General features: G+C 47.6%; 1 protein-coding gene across 7 annotated transcripts in view; it reads left to right on the top strand.

The window, feature by feature from the left end:
* The first annotated feature begins 19998 nt into the window (after positions 1-19998).
* Positions 19999-22714, top strand: part of KMT2A (lysine methyltransferase 2A) — a 79760-nt gene continuing 77044 nt past the window's right edge. For 2 of the 7 annotated variants that reach the window (XM_045797905.2, XM_045797900.2), the window contains exons 1-2: positions 19999-20491; positions 22582-22680. In XM_045797905.2, coding sequence (XP_045653861.2) covers positions 20060-20491; positions 22582-22680 — 531 coding nt within the window. In that variant the 5' untranslated portion in view covers positions 19999-20059. The remainder of the gene's footprint in view (positions 20492-22581; positions 22681-22714) is intronic. The other 5 variants (XM_045797904.2, XM_045797903.2, XM_045797902.2 and 2 more) reach the window with 4 other exon arrangements.

The raw sequence follows: 22714 nt of genomic DNA, 5'->3' as shown, positions 1-22714 counted from the left end.
CTTTGTTGTGCTCATTTGCCAAAAGCCACACCTCAGCTAAGTCTGTGTGCTCTGCACTTGCACCTGTGTAGCTGGAGAACACCAAGTTGGCTAGTCTCACTGAAATAATATAAATTCCTTTTCAGAGTCTTAAGAAAGCATTTCATACTACCTGACAAGCATACTTTATTTCTTTGAGCCATAATTATTTCTGTCAACAGATGACCTTTCCTCCTACTTTACTAAGAAAATTGAAGCAATTGGAGAACTCCCGTTGACTTCCCACAACATCATCTACTCACCACTATCCGCACTCATGCATATACTCCATCTTGCCTATACTGGGTTGTTCATGCTCCTTTTTTTAAAATTAATTTATTTATTTAAAGATTTTATTTTCAAGTAATCTCTACGCTTTAAAGATTTTATTTTCAAGTTATCTCTACACCCCATGTGAGGCTTGAACTCACAACTCCAAGATCACGACTCGCATGCTCCACGGACTGAGCCAGCCAGTCCCCCTTCATTCTCCTTTTTAAAGACATTCCCTCCACTCAATGTCTTTGTGCCATGATTTCTCCCCTTTCCTACATCATTAATTTTCTTCCCTACTCTATCGTTCCTATGAGTGTATATACATGCTATTATCTAGCCCATCTTTTACTAAACCAGCTCCCTTTTGCAGCAAAACACCTCAAAAGTTACCAAGACTCGGGGTACCTGGCTGGTGGTTGGTTAAGTGTCCAACTCGTTTGGCTCAGGTTGTGATCTCAGGGTTGTGAGATGGAGCCCCAAGTCAGGCCCCTCACTCAGCACTGTCTACTTGGGATTCTCTCTCTCTCTCTCAAATAAATAAATAAAATCTCTTTAAAAACTAATAAAAATAAAATAAAATTTAAAAAGTTACCCATACTCACTCACTGTCTCCAATTCCTGTTCTCTCTTGAACCCCCTGCTGTCAGGTCCTCGTTCCCACCACTTCACTGGCCCAGCTCTCCTGACACATGGAATGCAGGAGTCCATTCTCAATCCTCATTTCATGTGAACTTTTCAGCAGTATTTGACTCCCCTGAATATCTCTTCCTGCTGGATGCGCTCTATGACACACTCGACTTCCAGAGCTTTCCTGTGGCCTTCCTTCTTCCTTACATTTTGCACTTCTCAGACGCCTGTTCTGGTTCCTCCTTTCTCTGGCTTCCTATCTTTGGAATATCAGAGATAAGGCTCAGTCCTTCCTCTATCTGTATTCATTCCACGGGTGATCTCATCCAGCCTCGTGGTTTTAAATAACATCTATGCGCTGATGACTCTCAGATTTCTCTCTAGTTCCTACCTCTCCCCTGAACTCTAAACATATATGCAACTGCCCCTTTGATATCTCCACAACCTGCACTTCTTCTTTTTTTTTTAAGATTTTATTTATTTATTTGAGAGTGAGAGAGCATGAGCAGGGGGGGAAGGGCAGAGGGAGAAGCAGACTCCCCACTGAGCAGGGAGCCCGATGGGGACTCGATCCCAGAACTCTGGGAGCGTGACCTGAACCTAAGGCAGACGCTTCACCAACTGAGCCCCCTGGGCAACCCCCCTGCACTTCTTTAATAGACATCTCAGACTCAACATGTCCAAAATTGAGCTGTTGATTTTCTTCCCCACTCCCACCAGAAACCCGTCCCACAGTTTTCTCCCTCTCAGCTGTTGGCAACTCCATCCTTCCAGTTGCTCAAGCTAAAAACCTTTGGAGTCATCCTTGACTCCTGTTCTCATATTCTCTATCAATCCATCAAGAAGTCTTGTTGGTTCTACCTTCAAAATATATCCAGAATCTGACCCTTTTTTTTTTTACCACCTCCCCTGCTAACACCAAGGCACTACCATCTCTCACCAGGATTGCTAGAATGATCTCTTAAAGGGCCTTCTGCTTCCCAGCTTGCCTGTCTACAGTCTATTCTTCATGCCAGAGCGATCCCATCAAAATGTTAAGTCAGACCATGTCAGTCCTCTGCTCAGAACCCTTCAGTGGTTCTCACCTTACTCAAATTCAAAGCTAAAAATCCTCACAGCAGACTACAAGGCCTGCCAAGATCTGGCTTTCTAATTTGGGTCTAACCTCACCTTCCTGCGCTCTTCCCCTACCTTTCTCCTCCCCTTCATGGGTCTCCATGCTCTTCTTCAAACCCGCCTGCCTCAGCACTGGCTGCTCCCTAGGCCTGAAATGCTCCTCCCTGACGTATCCCCAAGAGCTGGTCCTGCCCTTCATTCAGGGTTTTCACTGCGGGCTTTCCCAACCACCCTAACTGCGATTCTGAGAAACCTCTCTCCAAATACTTCTTTTTCTGCTTTTCCCCCCCAAATTTCCCAAAATCAACTTCTAACATTCTATATGATTTACTAATGTATTATGCTTATAGTTTAATTGTTTTACCTTACTAAAATAAATGCAAGGCCCCCAAAGGCAGAAATGTTTAAAAAATCTGTTTTTGGGGATGCCTGGGTGGCTCAGTCGGTGAAGCGTCTGCCTTCAGCTCAGGTCATGATCCCAGGGTCCTGGGATCGAGTCCCACATCGGGCTCCCTGCTCATCGGAGAGTCTGCTTCTTCCTCTCCCTCTGCCTGCCGTGCCCCCTGCTTGTGCACTCTCTCTGACAAATAAATAAAATCTTTTTTAAAAAATCTGTTTTGTTCACTGATCTATTCCAAGCTCCAAGCCCATAGAAGTCGCTCAGTACAGATGTGATGAATACCCTGCCCTTTAGTGATTCCGTCCCTTTATAAACCGCTGCTCCCTCGGCCTTCATCCTGGCTCTGTCTACCTGGCACACCCCTGTTCCACTTGGAGAAGTCTCTTCCGATTTTCCCAAATTGCTTTCTTTTGCCCTCCCGTTGGGCCTCTTTTAACACCTGTCATTGTACTCTAATGATACATTTACATTCATTTATTTCCCTTACTAAACTGTAAGCTTTTTAAGGAAGGCACAATATCTAACTCACCTTTGTAATCCTAGCCTATCACATTATCTATCTGGCTTGTGTATAGTAGGTTTTCGAACAATGAAACAGCAAAGTGTCCTTACTGTGTTTGGTACGGGGTTGATAAACAGCAGAGTTGAGTTTGGTGGCAGTTTGCCACAGAGGGAGATGCAGGCCTAGGGGACTCATTTCCTGGAGGCCTGCAGGCTGGGACTGCTCTAGAGCTGATAGCAGCTGAGTCACTCCCGCATCTCAGCCTCTGACTCTGAAACACAGATTGGGATCCCTGATTAACAGCCCCTTCCTGGGCAAGGTGAGAGTGCAGGGCTGCCGTTGCGTAAGGCCTGGGAGGGAAGAGTGAGCCGGTGGGCGGCAGAAGATCTTTTATAGAAGACCTAGCTTGAAATCTGAAAACCCCAGAAATTCCTTAGGAACTGACCACCTTAACTCCTTTCCTTGCCAAGTCTGCATGTCTGGATTTATATCCTTAGTAGAACTGAAGGAAGCACATCATAGGCAGGTTTATAACCCATGCTTTTCCTCCTTGGATTTACACATGCGACCTATGGATGGTTTTTATAAGAATTCTATGTTGGGGGGCGCCTGGGTGGTGCAGTCGTTAAGCGTCTGCCTTCAGCTCAGGGCGTGATCCCGGCGTTCTGGGATCAAGCCCCACATCAGGCTCCTCCGCTAGGAGCCTGCTTCTTCCTCTCCCACTCCCCTGCTTGTGTTCCCTCTCTCGCTGGCTGTCTCTCTCTCTCTGTTAAATAAATAAATAAAATCTTTAAAAAAAAATTATATGTTGGATACTTACACAAAGCAGGAAAGGTTATCTTCAGAGGCTCTGAGTTTTAATGCATTCCAGTGTCGTCAAATCCAAAAGCAATGAAAACACTGTTGTGTGGTTTTGAATCATAGCCTCCTTGTTAAAATAGCTATTGTTTCTCCTAAAACAGCCTGCATTTCCACCTTGATGTCATCTCACTCTGGGCCTCGAGGGGGTACGGGACTTACTAGAACTAATGAATACATATAGTTCTGAGGTAACAGTGGATTCTAAGGTGATGATAGGCAATTAGTCACCAACTTTAGTGACCTTCAGGTGGAGTAGAATGAGAGCCACGTAAGCCCAGGATTGGTTAAACAAACAAACAAGTGATATCAGCCAAATAAAAATTAAGTCAGAAGTGGTGTTTTGATCATCACTGCTTGACCTTGGACCCTGTGAGCGTTTCGTCTGCCTTGACTATGCTGGTGGAAAGAAGTATGCTTTATTATGTGATGCTCACGTTACTAGGACATGGGGAAACTATCGTCCACTTCACCCAAGGCTCCAGATTTTACCCCCACTGCACTGAGGCTAAATACCGAAGCCAAATGGCCCCTGATTTCGGACCCTTGACTTGGTTTGCTCTCCCGTCACCATCTGACTCTTCATCCCAGAAGAAATCTGCCGATAAAGACTCAGTAATAACCTTGCAAAGTTATCAGTGCAAAGAACACAAATAGGTGACAAAACCCCTCTCTTATCTCTCTTAAGACGGTATCTGTCGCTGCATGTTTTCCTTATTTGTCCATCTCTATGACAGCAAAGACCTCTTGCAAGTTAACAACAGAAGCCACCCGTCCTAGAAGATTGGAAACAAAATGTTACTCTCCTCACTTTCCACCCGCAAAAATGAGATGAAGTGGAACCATTTGCCTGAGGTGAGTGAGTCAGGAGCAGAAGACTGGAATGCAGGGCTTGATTCCTGGTTTCCTGACCCTAACCACATCCTCCCTGCGCTGGGATATTTAAGTTGCTTTTTTGCACTGTGAGGGGCAGGGGTAGGGAAGGGGATGGTTTGCTTTTTATGTTTTTATTTAGAAATTTACTGACATCTGACCTCTAACCCACATGTAAGACACGCCAGTTAACCCTAGCAGGAGTCAGTGATGATTCCTAATGTATAATTAGCGTCAGAGCCTTGGACACGACCATTTTTCCTGGGTCTTAAGCAACAGAATTGGCGAGGTGTGAATAAGGCTCAAAATAGAGAAGAGAATAAGGCCAAAGAGGAGAGCCTAAAACCTAATCCTAAACATCTTAAAAGTTAAGTTAACCAGCAATCATAATTAATCATCCAGTCTCTACCCCTACCCATAATGTTTCAAAGTAAGTTCTCAGTTTTTAAACTTGATATCAGAAGCTCAGATGACTTCACATAGAAGAAATATTAATAAATGTAGCTTTTAGGGGCACCTGGGTGGCTCAGTCGGTTGGGCATCTGACTCTTAATTTCAGCTGGGTCATGGGATCCAGTTCCATGTAAGCCTCCACCCTCAGGGAGGGGTCAGCTTGAGATTCCCTCTCCCTCTCTCTCTGCCCCTCCCCCACCTCATGGTGTGAAAGCGCAGCGCACTCTTTTTTTTTTTTTTTTTAGGATTTTATTTATTTATTTGAGAGAAAGCAAGTGAGAGAGAGAGAGCACAGCTGGGGGCGGGGTTAGCAGAGGGAAAGGGAGAATCAGACTCACCATGGAGCAGGGAGCCAAACGCCAGGCTCCATCCCAGGACACTGAGATCATGACCCCAGCAGAAGGCAGACGCCCAACTGACTGAGCCACCCAGGCACCCCATAAATAAAATCTTTAAAAAATAATAAATCTTTAAAATAATAATAAATAAATAAATAAATGTAGCTTTTAAATTAGGCTTGCATTTTGCATCAGAGATTATAAGATCTTTGCCTTGTGCAATGATGGTCATATTCTCATGGGTTTTGGGGATTTTTTTTTTTACTTTAGTTATCTACCAGAAGAGTCTAGGAATAAACAAGTAAACACAATGCATGCATTGTAATGTAGATTCTAAAACATGGCAAAGAAACCTTACCCAACTGGCCTTGGAAAATATAACCTTTGGGAAATCTTCCAGGCCGGTCATGATTGCTGTAGAGAAAATAACCAAATACTCATGGCTCAAAGGGCTTCTTCAACTGACAAGAAGTTCTAGTCTTTCAATACTAACACCTTCACTTGTGGAAATTCATCTCAGAATGCAGGAGCGGGTAGCATCTAGTTCCTCTGAGAATATTCTTCAATCAACAAGTTGTCCACTTAGGTAAGGGACAGCTTCCTGGAATTAAGACTGCAGAACCTAGGTTATAATTAACTCAGACTTCCTCCTCTTTTTGTACCTTGGCCATGACCTTAATCCTCACCTAGATTTTCCATCCCGTCTAGGGATAAAAATTTGTTCTAAATTAGATCAACTGAACTCTAGTCCTGTTAGCCTAAGATAAGTTGGTGTTGGTGGCCTAAACCAATTTTAGACCATTTAGTTAGACTTTAAGCGTGGCTCAAAAAAATCCTTAGATATCTCAGTGAGAGGACAATATTACCCTTTTTCTCCGTTTAGGAAAGAGAGAAAGGAAGAAAGAGAGAGAGAGAGAGGGAGGGAAAGAAAAGAAAGAAGAAAGGGAAAGAAAGAAAGGAAGGAACGAAAAGAAATCACTTGGTGTGTTAGGTCTAGTGAATTATTTCAGAGTAATTTGGAGGCAAGCAATGTCTCCAATTCTAGGAACTGCAGCATTGACAATACATAGAAAGAATGAAAAGGGGTGATAAAATGGGAGGAGCTTTGGAATTTAGCAGGTTTCACCTGCATGGATTTAAAGTCATATTTAAGTAATGATCATCAGGGGCGCCTGGGTGGCTCAGTCAGTTAAGCCTCTGCCTTCAGCTCAAGTCAGCTACCAGAGTCCTGGGATCAAGCCCTGCATCTGGCTCCTCGCTCAGCAGGGAGCCTGCTTCTCCCTCTCCCTCTGCCTGCTGTTCTCTCTGCTTGTGCTCTCTCTGTCAAATATATAAATAAATCTCAAAAAAAAAGACACAAAAAAAGTAATGATCATCAGTAGGTCCATTGCTACTGATCTAAAGAGTTCAAAGCCCAATCCTATATGAGCTCCTCCGTTCTTACAACTTTGCAAGAGATAATGTTTACAGAATACAGAATAGAATCAAGTGCTTTGCAGGTGTGAAAGGTGATATTCAAAGAAGCTGTTAGAAGCTTCACACATGCGCAAGTCTTCCAGAAAAGAGCTAGCTACACCTTACCTATTACATTAAGGAGAAAGTAGAAATTGTCCAGCATGGACTCCTTCAATTTCTTTCCCTTCACCTCAAACTGATCTGCTTCTAACTATCTCTTTCCTTCCTTTCTCTTGTCCTAGAGGGAGACATTTAGGACATTCTTTCCCAAACTGTCCTTCTTTTTTTTTTTTTTAATATTTTATTTATTTATTCGACAGAGATAGAGACAGCCAGCGAGAGAGGGAACACAAGCAGGGGGAGTGGGAGAGGAAGAAGCAGGCTCATAGCAGAAGAGCCTGATGTGGGGCTCAATCCCAGATCGCCGGGATCACGCCCTGAGCCGAAGGCAGCCGCCTAACCGCTGTGCCACCCAGGCGCCCCCCAAACTGTCCTTCTATATTTGCTCTTGGTTCTCTTCCTTTCTACTCTTCAGTCATCTCTCCCTATCCATTCTCCATTTTCATGTGTTCATTTATTGGTTCAACACACAGTTATCATACTCTTGTTATAGGTCATATAGACATCTTTCCTACCTTTGCCGGACTCATAGTCTAGTGGAAGAGGTAGCAGGATAAATGATCACAAACCACACAATGACGATACAGCATGTAAATACCCACAACGGAAGTCTGCATATTATGCTACAGCAGTATACGCAGGAGAGGTGGAAGAAAGCTGGGGTGGAGGGCGTAACACATGAGGTGGGTCTTAGCCAACCGGACAAGAGGGGAAGGAAAGACATTTTAAGCAGAGGGAATAACATGCCCCAAAGTACGACCATACAAGAAAATTCAAGTTCGGTAAGGCAAGGACACAAGGAATCAGAGGGTGTGTTTGGAGGTAAGAGGTGAGGGAGAGTTGGACCAAATAATAAAGGATGTTGGAGACGATAGGACTTATTAAAGTATTTTAAGTATTTATTTAAGTATGGTCTAATTTGCATTTTAGGAAGTTCAGTCTTGCAGCAGAGGCTGATCAGACTGGGAGCTATTACAGGAATCCTGAAGAGAAATGAGCAATTGGGGCTGCATGGTGGGGCCATTAGAAGAGCTGACAGGGAAAGAGGCAAACTTCACTGTAAAGAGGAATTCAGTTTAAGCACATACAAGTGCGGGGTGCCGGGGTGGCTCAGTTGGTTGGGTTGTGTGGGTTCGAGCCCCACGTCGGCTCTCTGCTCCACAGGGGCCTGCTTCTCCCTCTCCCTCTGCCTGCTGCTCCCCGTGCTTGTGCTCTCTCTGTCTCTGTCAAATAAATAAATAAAAATCTTTTAAAAAAGAACATTTAAAAAATAAGGTGGGTAGTGTGGAGGTGATGAGAAATGGTTAGATTCAGGAAATATTGTGAAGATTGAGTGATAATACAAACGAAGATGTGTCTGAAATTTTAAAATTACACTAATATTGCACTGCATGTTAAGTGGAGTTTAAATAAAAACTTTAAAAATAAATAAATAAATAAATAAAAACTTAAATACATACATACATACATACATACATACAAATTAAAAGTGGGTCCTGTCGGAGATGGACATTTGGGAGTCACAGGCACATGGAGGGTGGTTGGGGACTTGAGTAGGGGTGAGGCTGCTTGTGGGTGAGCTCCATGGGAGAAAGGCAGGCATTTTTTCATTGTTTATTCCTAATTCCCCAGCACCTAGAACTGTACCTGGAATTGAGTAAACAATCAGTAAGTTTCTTTTTTTTTTTTTAAGTATAGTTGACATACAATGTGACATTAGCTTCAAGTGGCATACAGTAAGTATTTAAATAAATGAATGAAATACTGAAAAGAAAAGAGGGCTAAGAACATAACTCGGAGAGACACCAACATTGAGGGATGGACACGTGACAAGAAGCCAGTGCAGGGGTTTGAGATAGAAAGTCGAGAGAGGTAGGAGGAAAAGCAGGAAGGAAAGAGTGGGGTCACAGACACCGAGGCGGGAGAACTTCCAGAAGTTCAACTTCAAAGTCTCCACTAGTTTTAGCACCTGAGAGTCACCGGGTTTCTTTTGTGTCAGCAGTTTCGATGGGGGTGGCAGGCAGATGACGGTGGTTTGAAGCACAAAGGGATGATGGTAAGGAACCCGGGGCTGTGAATGTAGGTATTCTTTTCAGAAACTTGGCTGCACCATCATCAGGCAATATTTTCGATTTACTTATTCTCTGACTAGGCGGCCCTTGCAATCCATCACCGTATAATAAATGAATATGTAGATGACTATCCATCCAATTCGCTTATCCATTTACTTACCCATTCATCCTCACTTCTTCTCTTTCTCTCACGCCCCACACTTAATACACCAGCAAATTCTCACTCCATCTTCATAATAGACCCTGAATCTAACCATTTCGCATCACCACCACACTGCCAACCAAGGTCAAGACTCCCTCATCTCGTCACCTCGACCAGTGTAGTAACCTTCCACAGATCTCCCTGCTTTCACCCTTTCCTCCCTCTTGTCGATTCTTCTTCTTTTTTTTAAAGATTTTATTTTTGAGTAATCTCTACACCCAACATGGGGTTCGAACACACAACCCCGACAAGAGTCACATGTTCCACCGGCTGAGCCAGCCAGATGCTCCTCCCTCTTGTCTATTCTTATACCAGCAGCCACAGTCATCCTTCCAAATACTAAGTCACACTTTGTCAGTCCTCTCTTTAGAACCCTCCAATGATCTGTCCTCTCATTTCAAGTCCCTGTATCATCTGAAACGCTCCCCCCATTAATCTGCTCACCTCATCTCCAACCACTATTCCCCTCAGCCACACCGGCCCCCTTGTTGTGCCCTGAACGCACTCCACCTCAGGCCTCCTGCATTTGCTGGTTTGTGCTCGGAACACTCCTTCCTCAGACATCATCAGTCCTCCGGCACTCTGTTCAAATACCCAAAGGTCCTTTATAAACGATTGCACCTCGGCCTCTCCCAGCTCTCGCTTCTCTTTGTCCTGCTCAATAGCACTTGTCACCACCTGACCTATTATAGTCACTTATTTATTGTCTGTCTCCCTTCACTAGACTGTGAACACCTACAAAGGACGCCTTCCAAGAGCACCTCCTCTGGAGAAGCGGAGATAAAGATAACCAAGAAAACTATCCCGGCCCTTGAGGAACCCACACTTCAGTGAGTCATATAACCTAACAAGTAATTAGAATGGAAATGCTCAAAGCGGTTGGATGCGAGAGTCTGGGCCCCGGGGAGCAGTGCGGTTTGGGGCACTCTTCAGCCTGGGTAGTAGTTAAAACCATGAGTTCACCCAAAGAGAATGCAAGAAATGAAAAGCACTCAGGAGACACCCGTGTTTAAGGGGTGACGGTCAGAGAAAGGAGACCAAGAAGGAATAATAGTAATCAAAGACATGAAGAAGAGCTGGAAGAATGAGCCACTGACGTCAGCCCTCCTAGAGCCTTAATATTGCTAATAATCAAGCAAGGATCATTCCTCACAATTCGCTGCGTGTCAGCTACTGTTCTAAGCATGTTTCATATGTTCACACATTAAACCCAGGGAATGAGGCACTAGGATGACCCTTATCCTACAGAGAAAACGATTCACCCGCCCAAGGCCACACACCTACTAAGAAATAAAGAGCAGAATCCCAGCAGTCTTAATCACTGTGTTGTTATCCGTCATCCTATGTAGGTTGGCTCTCTCTATTTCTTTCCTATTTTATTGAGCACCTACTAAGGGTCAGGCCTTCTAGGCCCTGGATGTAGAGTTAAGAGCAGGAAGGCAGACAGGGTCCCTCTCCTCATGGAGCTCATGTCCTTGTGGGGGAGACTGCCACTGAACAAGTCAGTGGATGCATGACAGACAATAAGTGCTTGGGGGGGCCTGGCTGGCTCATTGGTGGAGCACGCGACTCTTGATCTCAGGGTCATGAGTTCAAGCCCCACATTGGGCGTGGAGCGTACTTCTAAAAAATAAAATAAAAACAGACGATAAGTGCCGTGAAGACAAATGAAGTAGGGTATGGTTTCGTGAATGATAGGTGGTTGCCTCTCTGAGAAGGAGACATGTAAGTAGAGATCTGAAGGAAGTGAGAGAGGGAGCCAAGAGGATATCTGGAGGAAGGACATTCCAGGCAGAGGGAACGGCAGGTGCAGAAGCCTTAAGGTGTGAGTGTGCCCGGTGTGTTCCAGGAACTGCAAGGAGGTCAGTGCAGGGGGAGGACCGTGAACTAGGGAGAGAGAGGCAGGCAATAAATTCAGAAAGATATGGGAAGGTTTCCAGGACATAGAAGTGAAATATTTCACATAACTGAAATAAATGAAGGGGTCAGGCATATTAGCTTGTATGTTATAATCACATTGAGTAAAGGAATGTGTGTGTGTCCATATACAGAGATAGAGAATTTATATATGGATATATATATATGCTGTATATTCTGAAATATTAGATGAGAAACTTAACAGTGATTACCTTTTGAGGGAAGGAAGAGACATTATACTGTTCTACACTACTTGAAAAATTTCACCTTGCAAACATTACTTTTATAATAATCAAAAATTAGCTTAAAAAACAACCGCAAGTGACCTCCACTCGCTTCTCCTTTGTCCTTTTCGTTTCCTCCTCAACCAAGTCCAGTCTGACCTCGGACTTCGCCTTTGCCCTGCTACTGCTCCCACAGACTTCGCCTGTGAGTTGCCTAGGACTCCCAGGGACACTCTGCAGTCCTTTTGCTTCTCAGTCTCTCGGCTACGTTTGACACTGCTTACAGCTCTTCTTTCTGAAATGCTTTCTCCTTTGGCTTCCCACTTGCCCACTTTGACCCCATGGAACCTTCTTCCTCTGATTGCTTTCATTGGCTACTTTTTATCAGCCCACCCAACAGACCTGGGTTTCTTCTGGTTCTGTCCTTCACTCCTTTGCCTCTATGTGCTACACACACTTTTCCCGTGTGGTCCGCGCTTTCAGAGACCCTCTCTATGCTGCCAAGTCCCAGATCTAGATGTCCAGCCTGTTCCTGAGCTCTAGACCTATATATCCGGCTGCCTCTTAAACAGCTCCACCTGCAGATCTCACAGGCATCTCAAACGTGACTGTTCCAGAACCCAGCTCATCATCGCCAAACAAGATCATCTTCCTCCTGTTGTCCTTATCGTGGTTGGTGGTATCAGCATCTGCTTGATTGACCCTAGCTGCAACCCGAGAAAAACCCCTCTTCTTCACCCTCCATATCTATTAAGATTTTATTTATTTATTTGACAGAGAGAGAGACAGCGAGAGAGGGAACACAAGCAGGGGGAGTGGGAGAGGGAGAAGCAGGCTTCCCGCCGAGCTGGGAGCTCGGTCCGGGGCTTGATCCCTGGACCCTGGGATCATGACCTGAGCCGAAGGCAGAGGCTTAACAACTGAGCCACCCATGTGCCCCCACCCTCCATATCTAAATGGACACCAAAAGTCATTCTATCTGCTAAATATCTTTGGAATCTGTCCTCGTTCTTACATCCCCACCGCCATGGCGGGCACTTGTAGTCCGGACTATTGCATATGGATATGTGAGTCTAAAGTCCCAGGAAGAGCTCAGAGATATCCTCTGAGGCATATTCTGCCTCAGGTCTCACCATCAGCCTGCTTTCTTACACTCAGTTGTCACACTGATGTGGCACAAACTCCCGTCACGTCAGCCCCTCCTTGAAATCTTTCCTTTTCCGAACCTTTCTGGAATGAAATCCAAAATCCTTGGTATGATCTGCCCAGTCCTCTTTTGACACTTTGCCACACGTACCTTACATTCAAGCGACACTGAAATATTCTTTGTTTTTCAAAGGCCTCTTTCCTTTGCATGTTTCTGTGAAAGTTTTGTCACATGGCATCGTCATTTCTCTGGGTCTAAACTAGTACCTGGTACAAAGCAGGTGTTCAATAACGGTTCTGTGAGTAAGTAAAGGAACAGAAAGTTGAGGGTAAGGACACCTATCAGAAGACTATACGCATACACCTTAGGGGCGCCTGGGTGGCTCAGTCAGCTAAGCGGCGGACTCTTGATTTTGGCTCAGGTCGTGATCTCAGGTTCGTGGGATCCAGCCCCAAGTTGAGCCCCCTGCTGGGTTCTGCACTCAGTGGGGAGTCTATTTGGGACTCTCTCTCTCTTTCTCTCCCTCTGCCCTTACCCCCATTTGTGCTCTCTCTCAAATAAATAAATAAAATATTTTTTTGAAAAGGTGACATATAAGTAGAAATCTTTTTTTGAAAGTTTTAAAAAGATGTTTTAGGGGCGCCTGGGTGGCACAGCGGTTAAGCGTCTGCCTTCGGCTCAGGGCGTGATCCCGGCCTTCTGGGATCGAGTCCCACATCAGGCTCCTCCGCTATGAACCTGCTTCCTCTCCCACTCCCCCTGCTTGTGTTCCCTCTCTCGCTGGCTGTCTCTATCTCTGTCGAATGAATAAATAAATAAAATCTTTAAAAAAAATAAAAATAAAAATAAAAAGATTTTTTAAATCCTTTTTTTTTTAAGATTTTATTTATTTAAGAGAGAGAGAGATTGAAAGAACGAGTGGGAGGAGGGGCAGAAGGAGAAGCAGATTCCCTGTGGAGCAGGGAGCCCGACGTGGGACTCGATCCCAGGACCCGGAGATCATGACCTGAGCCCAAGGCAGACGCTTAACTGACTGAGCCACCCAGGTGCCCCAAATAAATAAATCTAAAAAAAAAAAAAAGAAAAAAGAGTACACTTTAGAGGTAACTAGGAAGAGAGAGAAAGGAAATGCTTTAGTGCCACACTTGTGTCAGGCTTCTACAAGGTGAAATTGTAATAATCAAATAATAATTCTTCCTATCATTTTTCTCTCTTTGAGAGATATGAACTTTGGTCAACAGTACAAACTTTTTTTTTTTTTTTTGAGAGAAAGAGCACATGCACAGGGGGTGGGGAGGGACAGAGGGAGAGTGAGAGAGAGACTCTTAAGCAGGCTCCGAGCCCAGCATGGAGCCCGGTGTGGGTCTAGATCACACAACCCTGAGAGCGTGACCTGAGTCGAAATCAAGAGTTGGAGGCTTAACAGACTGAGACCCCAGGCATCCCATCATCGGTACAATTTCAAAGGAGACAATCAAACTAATTTTACATAAAATGTTTTTTTTTTTAAACGAACAAATAGCCCAGCACATGCTACTGCCAAAATCTTCTGATAAAACAAGACCCTTTGGGTATAAATCCCAAGGTCTGAGAGTTCAGCTGGGAAGGGTCATTGATTCTGCAAACGTTAATTGGGCTGGTACAGACACTGCTTAGCACAGGGGATACGACCATAAGTAATACATGATTCCTGTTCTCAAAAAGTTCATGGCTTCCAAATCAGCTCGTCCTTGCCGGGACCAAACCTACTCCTTTACGGAAAGCCAGCTGTCCACACTGCAATCAGTATTTGAAGTCCTTTTAGTCATAGGCGTCGCTATACCTAATTTTTTGGAGCTCAGAAATGGAAACTCATGGATTCAGGGCAGTAGCAAAATGTAACCATCGCTTCCTTTATAATAAAACAGTGCCTGTGTAGAAGAGTAATGGACTTGGCCCCTTGCTTCCAGAAGACAGGAGCATTTAAAGATTCAGAACTGTCAGGGTGCCTGGCTGTCTCAGTCAGATGAGCGCCTGGCTCTTGATTTCTGCTCAGGTCCTGACCTCAGGGTTCTCGGATTAAGCCCCCTCCATCGCCTCCGCGCTCAGCAGGGAGTCTGCTTGTCTCCCTTACCTCCCCTACCCCCTGCTTTCTCTCTCTCGAAATAAATAAGTAAAATCTTTTTAAAAAAGTATTAAGATTCTTAAAAAAAAACAAAGATTCTGAACTGTTTTCTGTTCAGTAATGATCAAGCTGTCCAATGGGCAAGCTTAAATGACTCAGGCACTGTTCCTTTCTTAGTCCGATGACTTTTAGGACTACTGAAGCAATGTTTTCCATTGGCGGCCTGTTTGGAGAAAGGACATTGCTGATTTGAGAGAGGGCATCTTCACCAATGCCTAAGGAAATCCCTGGGGGTAAAATGAGTCTATCTGAATGAGAGAGAAGACACTTTACCTAGATTATGTCATTCAGTCTTCATTATACTCTTGTGACATCACTATTAATATCCTTATTTTTGCAGATTAGGAAACAGGTGTAATAAGTATAGGCACCTGGTTTAAGAGCACATAGCTACAATTACTGCACCTGCAATTCAAGCCCAGATTGGTGACTCTGAGTCCACGCTAGTTCCACCACAATACTGGCTTGCGGTGAAAAGTCTTTCTAGAGAGGGGAAAGGGAGTGAAGATCTAGAGGTCCATTCAAGCCAGAAGTAATTCATAAGCTTGCAAAAAAGGGGCACAATTTGGGGTTCCTGTCTTAAATTTTCCCTTTTGTCATTTGGAAAAAAGCTCAAATAGGTGCATTTCCATTAGGTTGGCAAAGATCAAGAAGTTAAAAATCCCTTCTGGAAGTGTTGGGGGAAAGAGGCACTCTTAAACATTGCTGGTAGGAGTTATGAATTAGTATAATCTTTATGGGGGACAACTTGGCAACATCTAGCAAAATTACAAGTATATGGTAATTTTTAAAAAATATTTGTTTGTTTGTTTATTTTTAGAGGGAGAGAGCCCATGAGTGGGAGGGAGAGACTGAAGAAGAGGGAGAGAGAGAATCTCAAGCAGCCTGCACTGAGTGCAGAGCCAATGTCAGGCTCCATCTCACGACCTTAAGATCATGACCTGAGCCAGAGTCAAGTGTCAGATGCTTAACCACCTGTGCCACACCGGCTCCCTGAAATGTACGTACCTTTTGGCTCAGTGATTCCACTTCTAGAAATTTATACTACAGAGATACTTGCACATTTGCAAAATTACAAATGGTCAAAGTAATGCACGGCAAAATTGTTTGAAATCACAAAAGTTTGGAAATAAGTGGCCACCTCTGGAGAACTGATGAAACAAACTATGCGAATACACATCTACTCCATGCAGCCCTAGGAATGAGGAAGTGCCATCGACTAATAGGAATTATTTCCAAGATATAGATTTCCAAGCAAGATCCAGGAAGCGTGGTCAATACTCTCTCATTTATGAGACAACTTCTATACGCACTTACTTGTCTAGGCACAAACTATCCCTGGAAGACTATTTGAGACACTGATAACATTAGATAACAGTATCATACCTAAGAAAAGGTATGCTATGACAGGCGAGGGGAGTTCAGAACAAGAGTGAAGACTTTAATTCTTTAAAACTTTTTTTCTAAGGGGGGGGGTGTCTGGGTGGCTTAGTTGTTAACCGTCTGCCTTTGGCTCAGGTCATGATCCCGGGGTCCTGGGATCGAGCCCAGCATTGGGCTCCCTGCTCTGCGGGAAGCCTGCTTCTTCCTCTCCCACTCCCCCTGCTTGTGTTCCCTCTCTCGCTGTCTGTCTCTCTCTGTCAAGTAAATAAATAAAATCTTAAAAAAAAATAAAAAAGAATATGGTGAGAGATAGCATGAGCATGAGCTGGGGGAGGGGCAGAGAAAGAGAGGGAGAGAAAGACTCTTAAGCAGACTCCACATTCAGCATGGAGCCCGTTGTGGGGCTCATCCCACAACCCTGAGATCATGACCTGAGACGAAATCAAGAGTGGGACCCTTACCCGTCACTTAACTGACTGAGCCACCCAGTCGCCCCTAATTCCTTTAAACCTTTAACCATACGAATATATTAGGTATTCAAGAAAAAGGAACTGAATTAAAATTTAAATAAAGCACATGCATTTTTAAGACATTCACATTTTACAGTCGTCACCACTATCCATCCCCATAACTCTTTTCCTCTTGTAAATCTGAAACTTTATACCCATTAAACAGTAACTCCCCCTTCTCCCCTCCCCCTAGCCCCTGGCAACCACCATACTGTCTCTCTGATTTTGATTACTCTAAGTAACTGACACAAGTGGACTCATACAGTATTTGTCTTTTTGTGACTTGCTGATTTTACTTAGCGTGCTGTGCCCACAATTCATCTGTATTGTAGCACATTGCAGAATTTCCTTTGTTTTTTCCCCCCCCTTCTTTTTTAAGGCTGAATAATATTCCAGTAAATGAGTATAACACGTTTCGGTAACCCATTCATCAGTTGATGGACACATGAGTTGTTTCCATGTTTTTGCTCTTGTGAAGAGTGCTGCGATGAACAAGGATCTGCAAACCCTTGAGACGCTGCTTTCCATCTTTTTGGGTATATATCCAGAAGTAGAATTGGTGGGTCACATGGTAATTCTATTTTAATTTTTTGAGGAACCATCGTAATGTTTTGTTACTATTTTCCATAGCAGCGGTACCATTTTATATTCCCACCGACAAGGGTTACAATTTCTCTACATCCTCACCAGCACTTGTCTTCTGGTTTTCGTTTGTTTATAGTAGCCATCCTAATGGGTGTGAAGTGGCATAGTATGTCTTTGGGGATCAATAGTATGGTTAGTGGATACTGGTGTCAGACCCCCATGACTTTGAGCGCTGCTACTTACTAGCTGTGTGACCTTTGATATTGTCCTAGGCCTCAGTTTCCCCATTTGTAAAATCAGACTTATCTCAGAGGGTTGGGGAGCACTGAATGCACATAAAACACCCAGGTCACGGAAAGCACCCAGCAAATGTAATTATTTCTGCCTTAAAAGTTCCAACAATAAACCAAATTCTGATTTGCTCTGGCTCCTTTTGGGCTAGTGTGGAGGCAAAGTGACAAACTAGATTTCTTAAGGAGTTTCTCTACCTAGGGGCTTGAGTCTGGGGGACTTCATACATTCTTCACTGACATTCTTCCTTCCTGCTGCCCCAACCGGACCTGCAGACCTCCCACCTGTGCCAAATGACGTGTGCTTGAAGTGAGGTTACTCAGAATCCAGCCAGTTTATGTTTTCTCAGGCGTGGAGGACGGGAAGAAATCCTGTTGACACAGTTATGTAAAGCCTGTCACTCAGTCCCCTGCCTATTACCTCTGAAGACCGTTATGCATATTAAAGAAGGGGGGGCGGCAAATACAAAAGAAAAATAAGCGAGAAAGAGTGAGAGAGTGAACAAATCAGGATGCATGAGGGAATCCACGTGGTCGCCAATCTGTAACTGATCAGAGCAGCTACACTGAAGCAAAACCCGCAGCTCCTACCGCCAAATATATTGCAATGGAGAAACCGTCCACAATGGGGTGTCTATATCCTTAGCAGAGTCTTTGGGCTGCCGCTTAAGAGACTCCGCCGCTACTCCCACCCCTTTTGCACCCAGTAAACCACGCGATGTAACAACGGAATCTGGTTCTGTGTGTGCGCTGTGAGTGTGCGCTTTGCAAACCATCTGGGCTCCATCCTGCGCGGTTGGAACGACGATCGATCCCGGACGAGTTGGGGGAGTTGGAGCTTGCCTGTGTCTCCTCCCTTTCTCTGCTCCCCTCTAGCCCCCACCCCATCGTTCGCTCTGCCCTAACGTTTCGCTGGCGGAGGGACGTAGGTTTTCAGCACCAGGAGGCCGTGGACCTTCTCTGGAGGCGTGCAGGGCACCCTCCAGAGGGCCAGAGCTGATTGCAACCTGCTCACCACGACCCTCCCCCTCCTTCCCAAATTCGCCGCCCCAGGCTGTAATATTACAAGCAGCGTGCTCTGTACCCGTGCGGGAGTCCAGGAAGGCTGCGTGACCTTCCAGCGAACTCCACCACGGCTGGGGGGATGGAGGCTGCCCCGGGGCCTGCAGGCTGTGTATCGATCCCCCCAGCCTCAGCCAACACAAGTTCTCCCGGTACAAACCCCTCCCTCCCCTCTCTGCTTTCCCAGCCTTGTAGGCTTCTAACGCCTAGCTTGAGGCGCCCTCCCCTCTTTCCCGCAATAAAGTAAACCGGGTGGATATTCATCCCCCGCCCTCACCCTCCTCCTTCCTTCTCCCTCCCCCCTCAGCCTACTAACCCCGCGCCCAGAGCTCGCCGCCGGCGGGCCCCTTCCACCCAGTGTATCATAATGCCCAACGCTCTTCTCCTCCCCCTCTCTTAATCAGAAACGTGCTCGCGAGCCCCCCTCCCTCTGCATGCATACATTAGGGTCTGCTTTGCATGCAGCGGCAGGCGGAGAACTGAGGAAGAAGGGGCGGGGGCGCTTTTGCCCGCCTCTTCCCTCCAGGCCCCGTTAGCCATCCAGCTTCAGCTTCGTTGTAACACCGCCTCGTTAGCGGAGCACGCCGTGGCCCCAATGCCGGGGCTGGAGAAACACGACCCAACTCTCTGCAGAAGGGCATGAGAGCCAGAGGTTCCTCAGCCCCGAGTGCATAGTAGGGCGAGGAGGTGGCGGGAGACCTGCCACTTGGTGTGTGCATTTTGGAGAGAGCTCCAGCATGAAAATGGGAGGGGCTCTCTCTTTTTTTTTTTAAAGCGCGTTCATTGAGGGCCTTTCTATTTTGCTTATAGTAAACTGGGCAACGCTTCCGTTTTGCATATGGCACAATAAGGGCCCTTTTATTCTAGAAGCGTTAAATGAGGGCTAACCCATCTTGTAACCGTGCCTCGAGGCAGAGAAGGCTCACTCGTCCCCTACCCGGCAGCCGCGCTATACTGGAAGCCGCTCTCCCGGGCGGTTCGATTCCCAGCGCATCCCGGGAACGTGTGTAATCGGCCTCTCGGCTCTCGAGGCTGCAGGCGGCCGGGCTCCCTCCGCCTCCATCCTCCCTGTAGTCCTCGCCCCCTCCCCCTCTCCCCGGAACCCGCGCTCCGCGTCGGGCTCCTGGGCTTCCTTCCCCCCTCCTTTTCCCCAGCAATGCCGCTCCCGGAGGGCGGGGCATGCACTTATCCAGGTTGCGGGGCTGGCGGGCGGGCGGGCGGCGGCGGCCCGGGCCTCGGCCTGGCGGAGCCGCGGTGCGGCGTCGGGAGCGTAGGCCCGAGCCTGCTATACAGATTGCGGGGCGGGCGGGCGCGGCCCGGCGCTCTGCATAGCGGCCGTCCGGGTGCAGGCCGCCGGGCGGCGCCGAGTGGCTCAGGCAGGTTCCGGGGCCCTCGGCCCCCCCCTCCGCCTCCCCGCCCCCCTGTGTTGTCGCCTCTCCCTCTCGCTGCTTCACTTCACGGGGCGAACATGGCGCACAGCTGTCGGTGGCGCTTCCCCGCCCGACCCGGGACCACCGGGGGCGGCGGCGGCGGGGGGCGCCGGGGCCTGGGGGGCGCCCCGCGGCAACGCGTCCCGGCCCTGCTGCTTCCCCCCGGGCCCCCGGTCGGCGGCGGCGGCCCCGGGGCGCCCCCCTCCCCCCCGGCTGTGGCGGCCGCGGCGGCGGCGGCGGGAAGCAGCGGGGCTGGGGTTCCAGGGGGAGCGGCCGCCGCCTCAGCAGCCTCTTCGTCGTCCGCCTCGTCTTCGTCTTCGTCATCGTCCTCAGCCTCCTCTGGGCCGGCCCTGCTCCGGGTGGGCCCGGGCTTCGACGCGGCGCTGCAGGTCTCGGCCGCCATCGGCACCAACCTGCGCCGGTTCCGGGCTGTGTTTGGGGAGAGCGGCGGGGGAGGCGGCAGCGGAGAGGTAAGGGGGCGAGGAACCCCCAGGTCCGGGGTCTCGACCCTCTGCGGAGCCCCCTCCCCTCCCCCATCCGGGATTGTGGAGCATCCCAATTCCGGGACCCTCCTGGGGTCCCTGACCCGGGGCAAACGGCCCTCCCATCTTGGGACCCCCGTACATGGGTGCAGACCCCCAGGCGCCCCCACCCCGGGGTTTGGACCCATCTGGCTAAGGGCGTTTGCCCCCCCCCTTCCTTCCCCTGACCCTTCCCCAAATCCCTTGGCACAGACCCCTCGCCGGGGTTTCCCATCCCGGGACTGAACCCCTCCTCCCTTTCACAGATTACCTCATCCGAGCAAGATTCCTCCCTCCCTCCCTCCTAGAGACCTGATCCCGCCACATCCCCGCCTCCCTCTCTGGGCAGATGTTTTACTCTTGGGGCAGTTTTCCTCTTGGGCATCTCTCGGGTGATGGCCTCATCTAGGGCCACGTTCTTCTCCTACCCCTTGGGGACCGATGTCCCTTCCAGCTCCTTGCTTCCGAAAACCTGATGAACCCTCGCCCCATCCCCGGGCCAGGTCCCTGCACTACCAGCCACTCCCCCTTCCTTCACCTCCACCCTCCATCCTCCACCCCCACCCCACGCAGCTAGATCCTCCCTCCTCCTTCCCTACCCCGCCAGGAAAAATCTACTTTCCTCTCCACCTTGCCTCCCTTCCCCTCCTTTCCCTCTGGAGATAACGGTGATCTCCTCGTACAGCAGTCTGTATCCCCCATTTTACAGAGCTACAGTTTCTAGCCTACTGGTAGCAGGGAATTACTCTACCTTCACTCCACCCTTTCCCTCCTTTAGAATGAAGGATTAGTGGCATCTTTGAGAGGAAAATAGTCCACTGTCCCCTAGGCTCAGAGAGGAGCAGCTTTCCACCATTCCCCCTGGAGAGGAGGCAGGCTTTCCCTCCAGCTCTGGGGAAGGGGGCCCCTGCGAGGGGAGGTGTTTGTGGGGGGACTTGGGCAGCATCCTCCCAGGGGAAGCAGCTGCTCTCCTACCCCACCCACTGCGCCTGAGAGCACGCAGTCTCCAGCCCTAGCTCCCTCCCGCCCTTCTCTTCTCCGTCATTTCACTATTGATCCACCTTTTCCTAGGCCAATCCTGGGGCTTGGAAGGGGTGGGGGAAGCAGGGTTGGGGTGAGGAGAGTAGATAAGGGACAGTTTTACTTTATTACGCTGGTGGTGGTGGTTGCTTTTGGTTGGGAGAAAGGGGGGGGTGTGAAGCAAAGTTATTCCTTAGAAGGAGGAGTTAGGGTTATCTCTCTGATTCTTATAGGGGGACCCGAGGTGGATGAAGGGGTCAAGAGCTTTGCTCCTTCCCCATTAGTACTGGGTCAGGAATGGGGATGCCTTGATGAGCGTTATTCAGCCCCCTTCAGCAAAAAGGAAAGTTGCCCTGGGAAGGGAAGTTGAGTTCAGGTTCAGCCAGTGTCGTTGCGCATTTGTTTTCCATTGGATGCAGAAGGGGGAGTTTGAATTGTAGGGGAGGGGGGAGAATGAGATGGGGGATGCTAGGAGGAGGAAGAGCAGCTGCTAGGGGCTGAAGCGAAGGGGGGGTAGGGGGTTGCTGCTCTGGAGTGCTCTTGATTGAAACAGAAAGGGAAAGATAACAACCAGCCGTTTCCTGCGTGCTCTGCCGTTGGTCCCGGGCAAACCCCTTGTCCCCTATTGTGCCCTGCACCCCTCTAGATATACGGAAAGATCCTGGGAAGAAGGGGAGGGAGGAGGTCCCAGAGACCCTGGCCCCTCCTTTCAAGGAGCTGGCATTTTTTAGTTGTTAGTCTTCCTGCCTCCTTTTTAAAATCGTTTCTAAGGCAGCCTGATCAGGAGACTGACAACAACCCGCCTTCTGACAGAGCAAGGAGGACATGATGGGGGCGTGTTCCTTGCTGTGTAGCTAGCTAGCTGCAGCGTCCCTCTTCCCTGCCTCTCTCTGCTCTCTCTCCACCTCCTTTTCCCAGCCTTCAGAAGGCAGCTGCAGTCAGCAGGGTTGATTGAGACTATTTATTGGTTGCTGTAGATTATTATTTTTTTTTGAAAGGCCAATTCTGTATTTTTTAAGCTAACAACACAGATCCCATGTAGTTGGAGAACCAAAGGCCTCATACATGACAAAAAGACTGAACCGTTCAGGTTACTTGCATGGAGTTGGTGCTTAAATGTGAGTTGATTTTGCTTTTTTAAAAGATACAGCA

The sequence above is a fragment of the Ursus americanus genome, chromosome 16, assembly GCF_024610735.1.
Source record: "Ursus americanus isolate L20-20 chromosome 16, mUrsAme1.1.p, whole genome shotgun sequence".
Taxonomy (NCBI): domain Eukaryota; kingdom Metazoa; phylum Chordata; class Mammalia; order Carnivora; family Ursidae; genus Ursus; species Ursus americanus.
The sequence above is the reverse complement of the archived record's forward strand: the minus strand, read 5'-3'. Positions and strand labels throughout refer to the sequence as shown.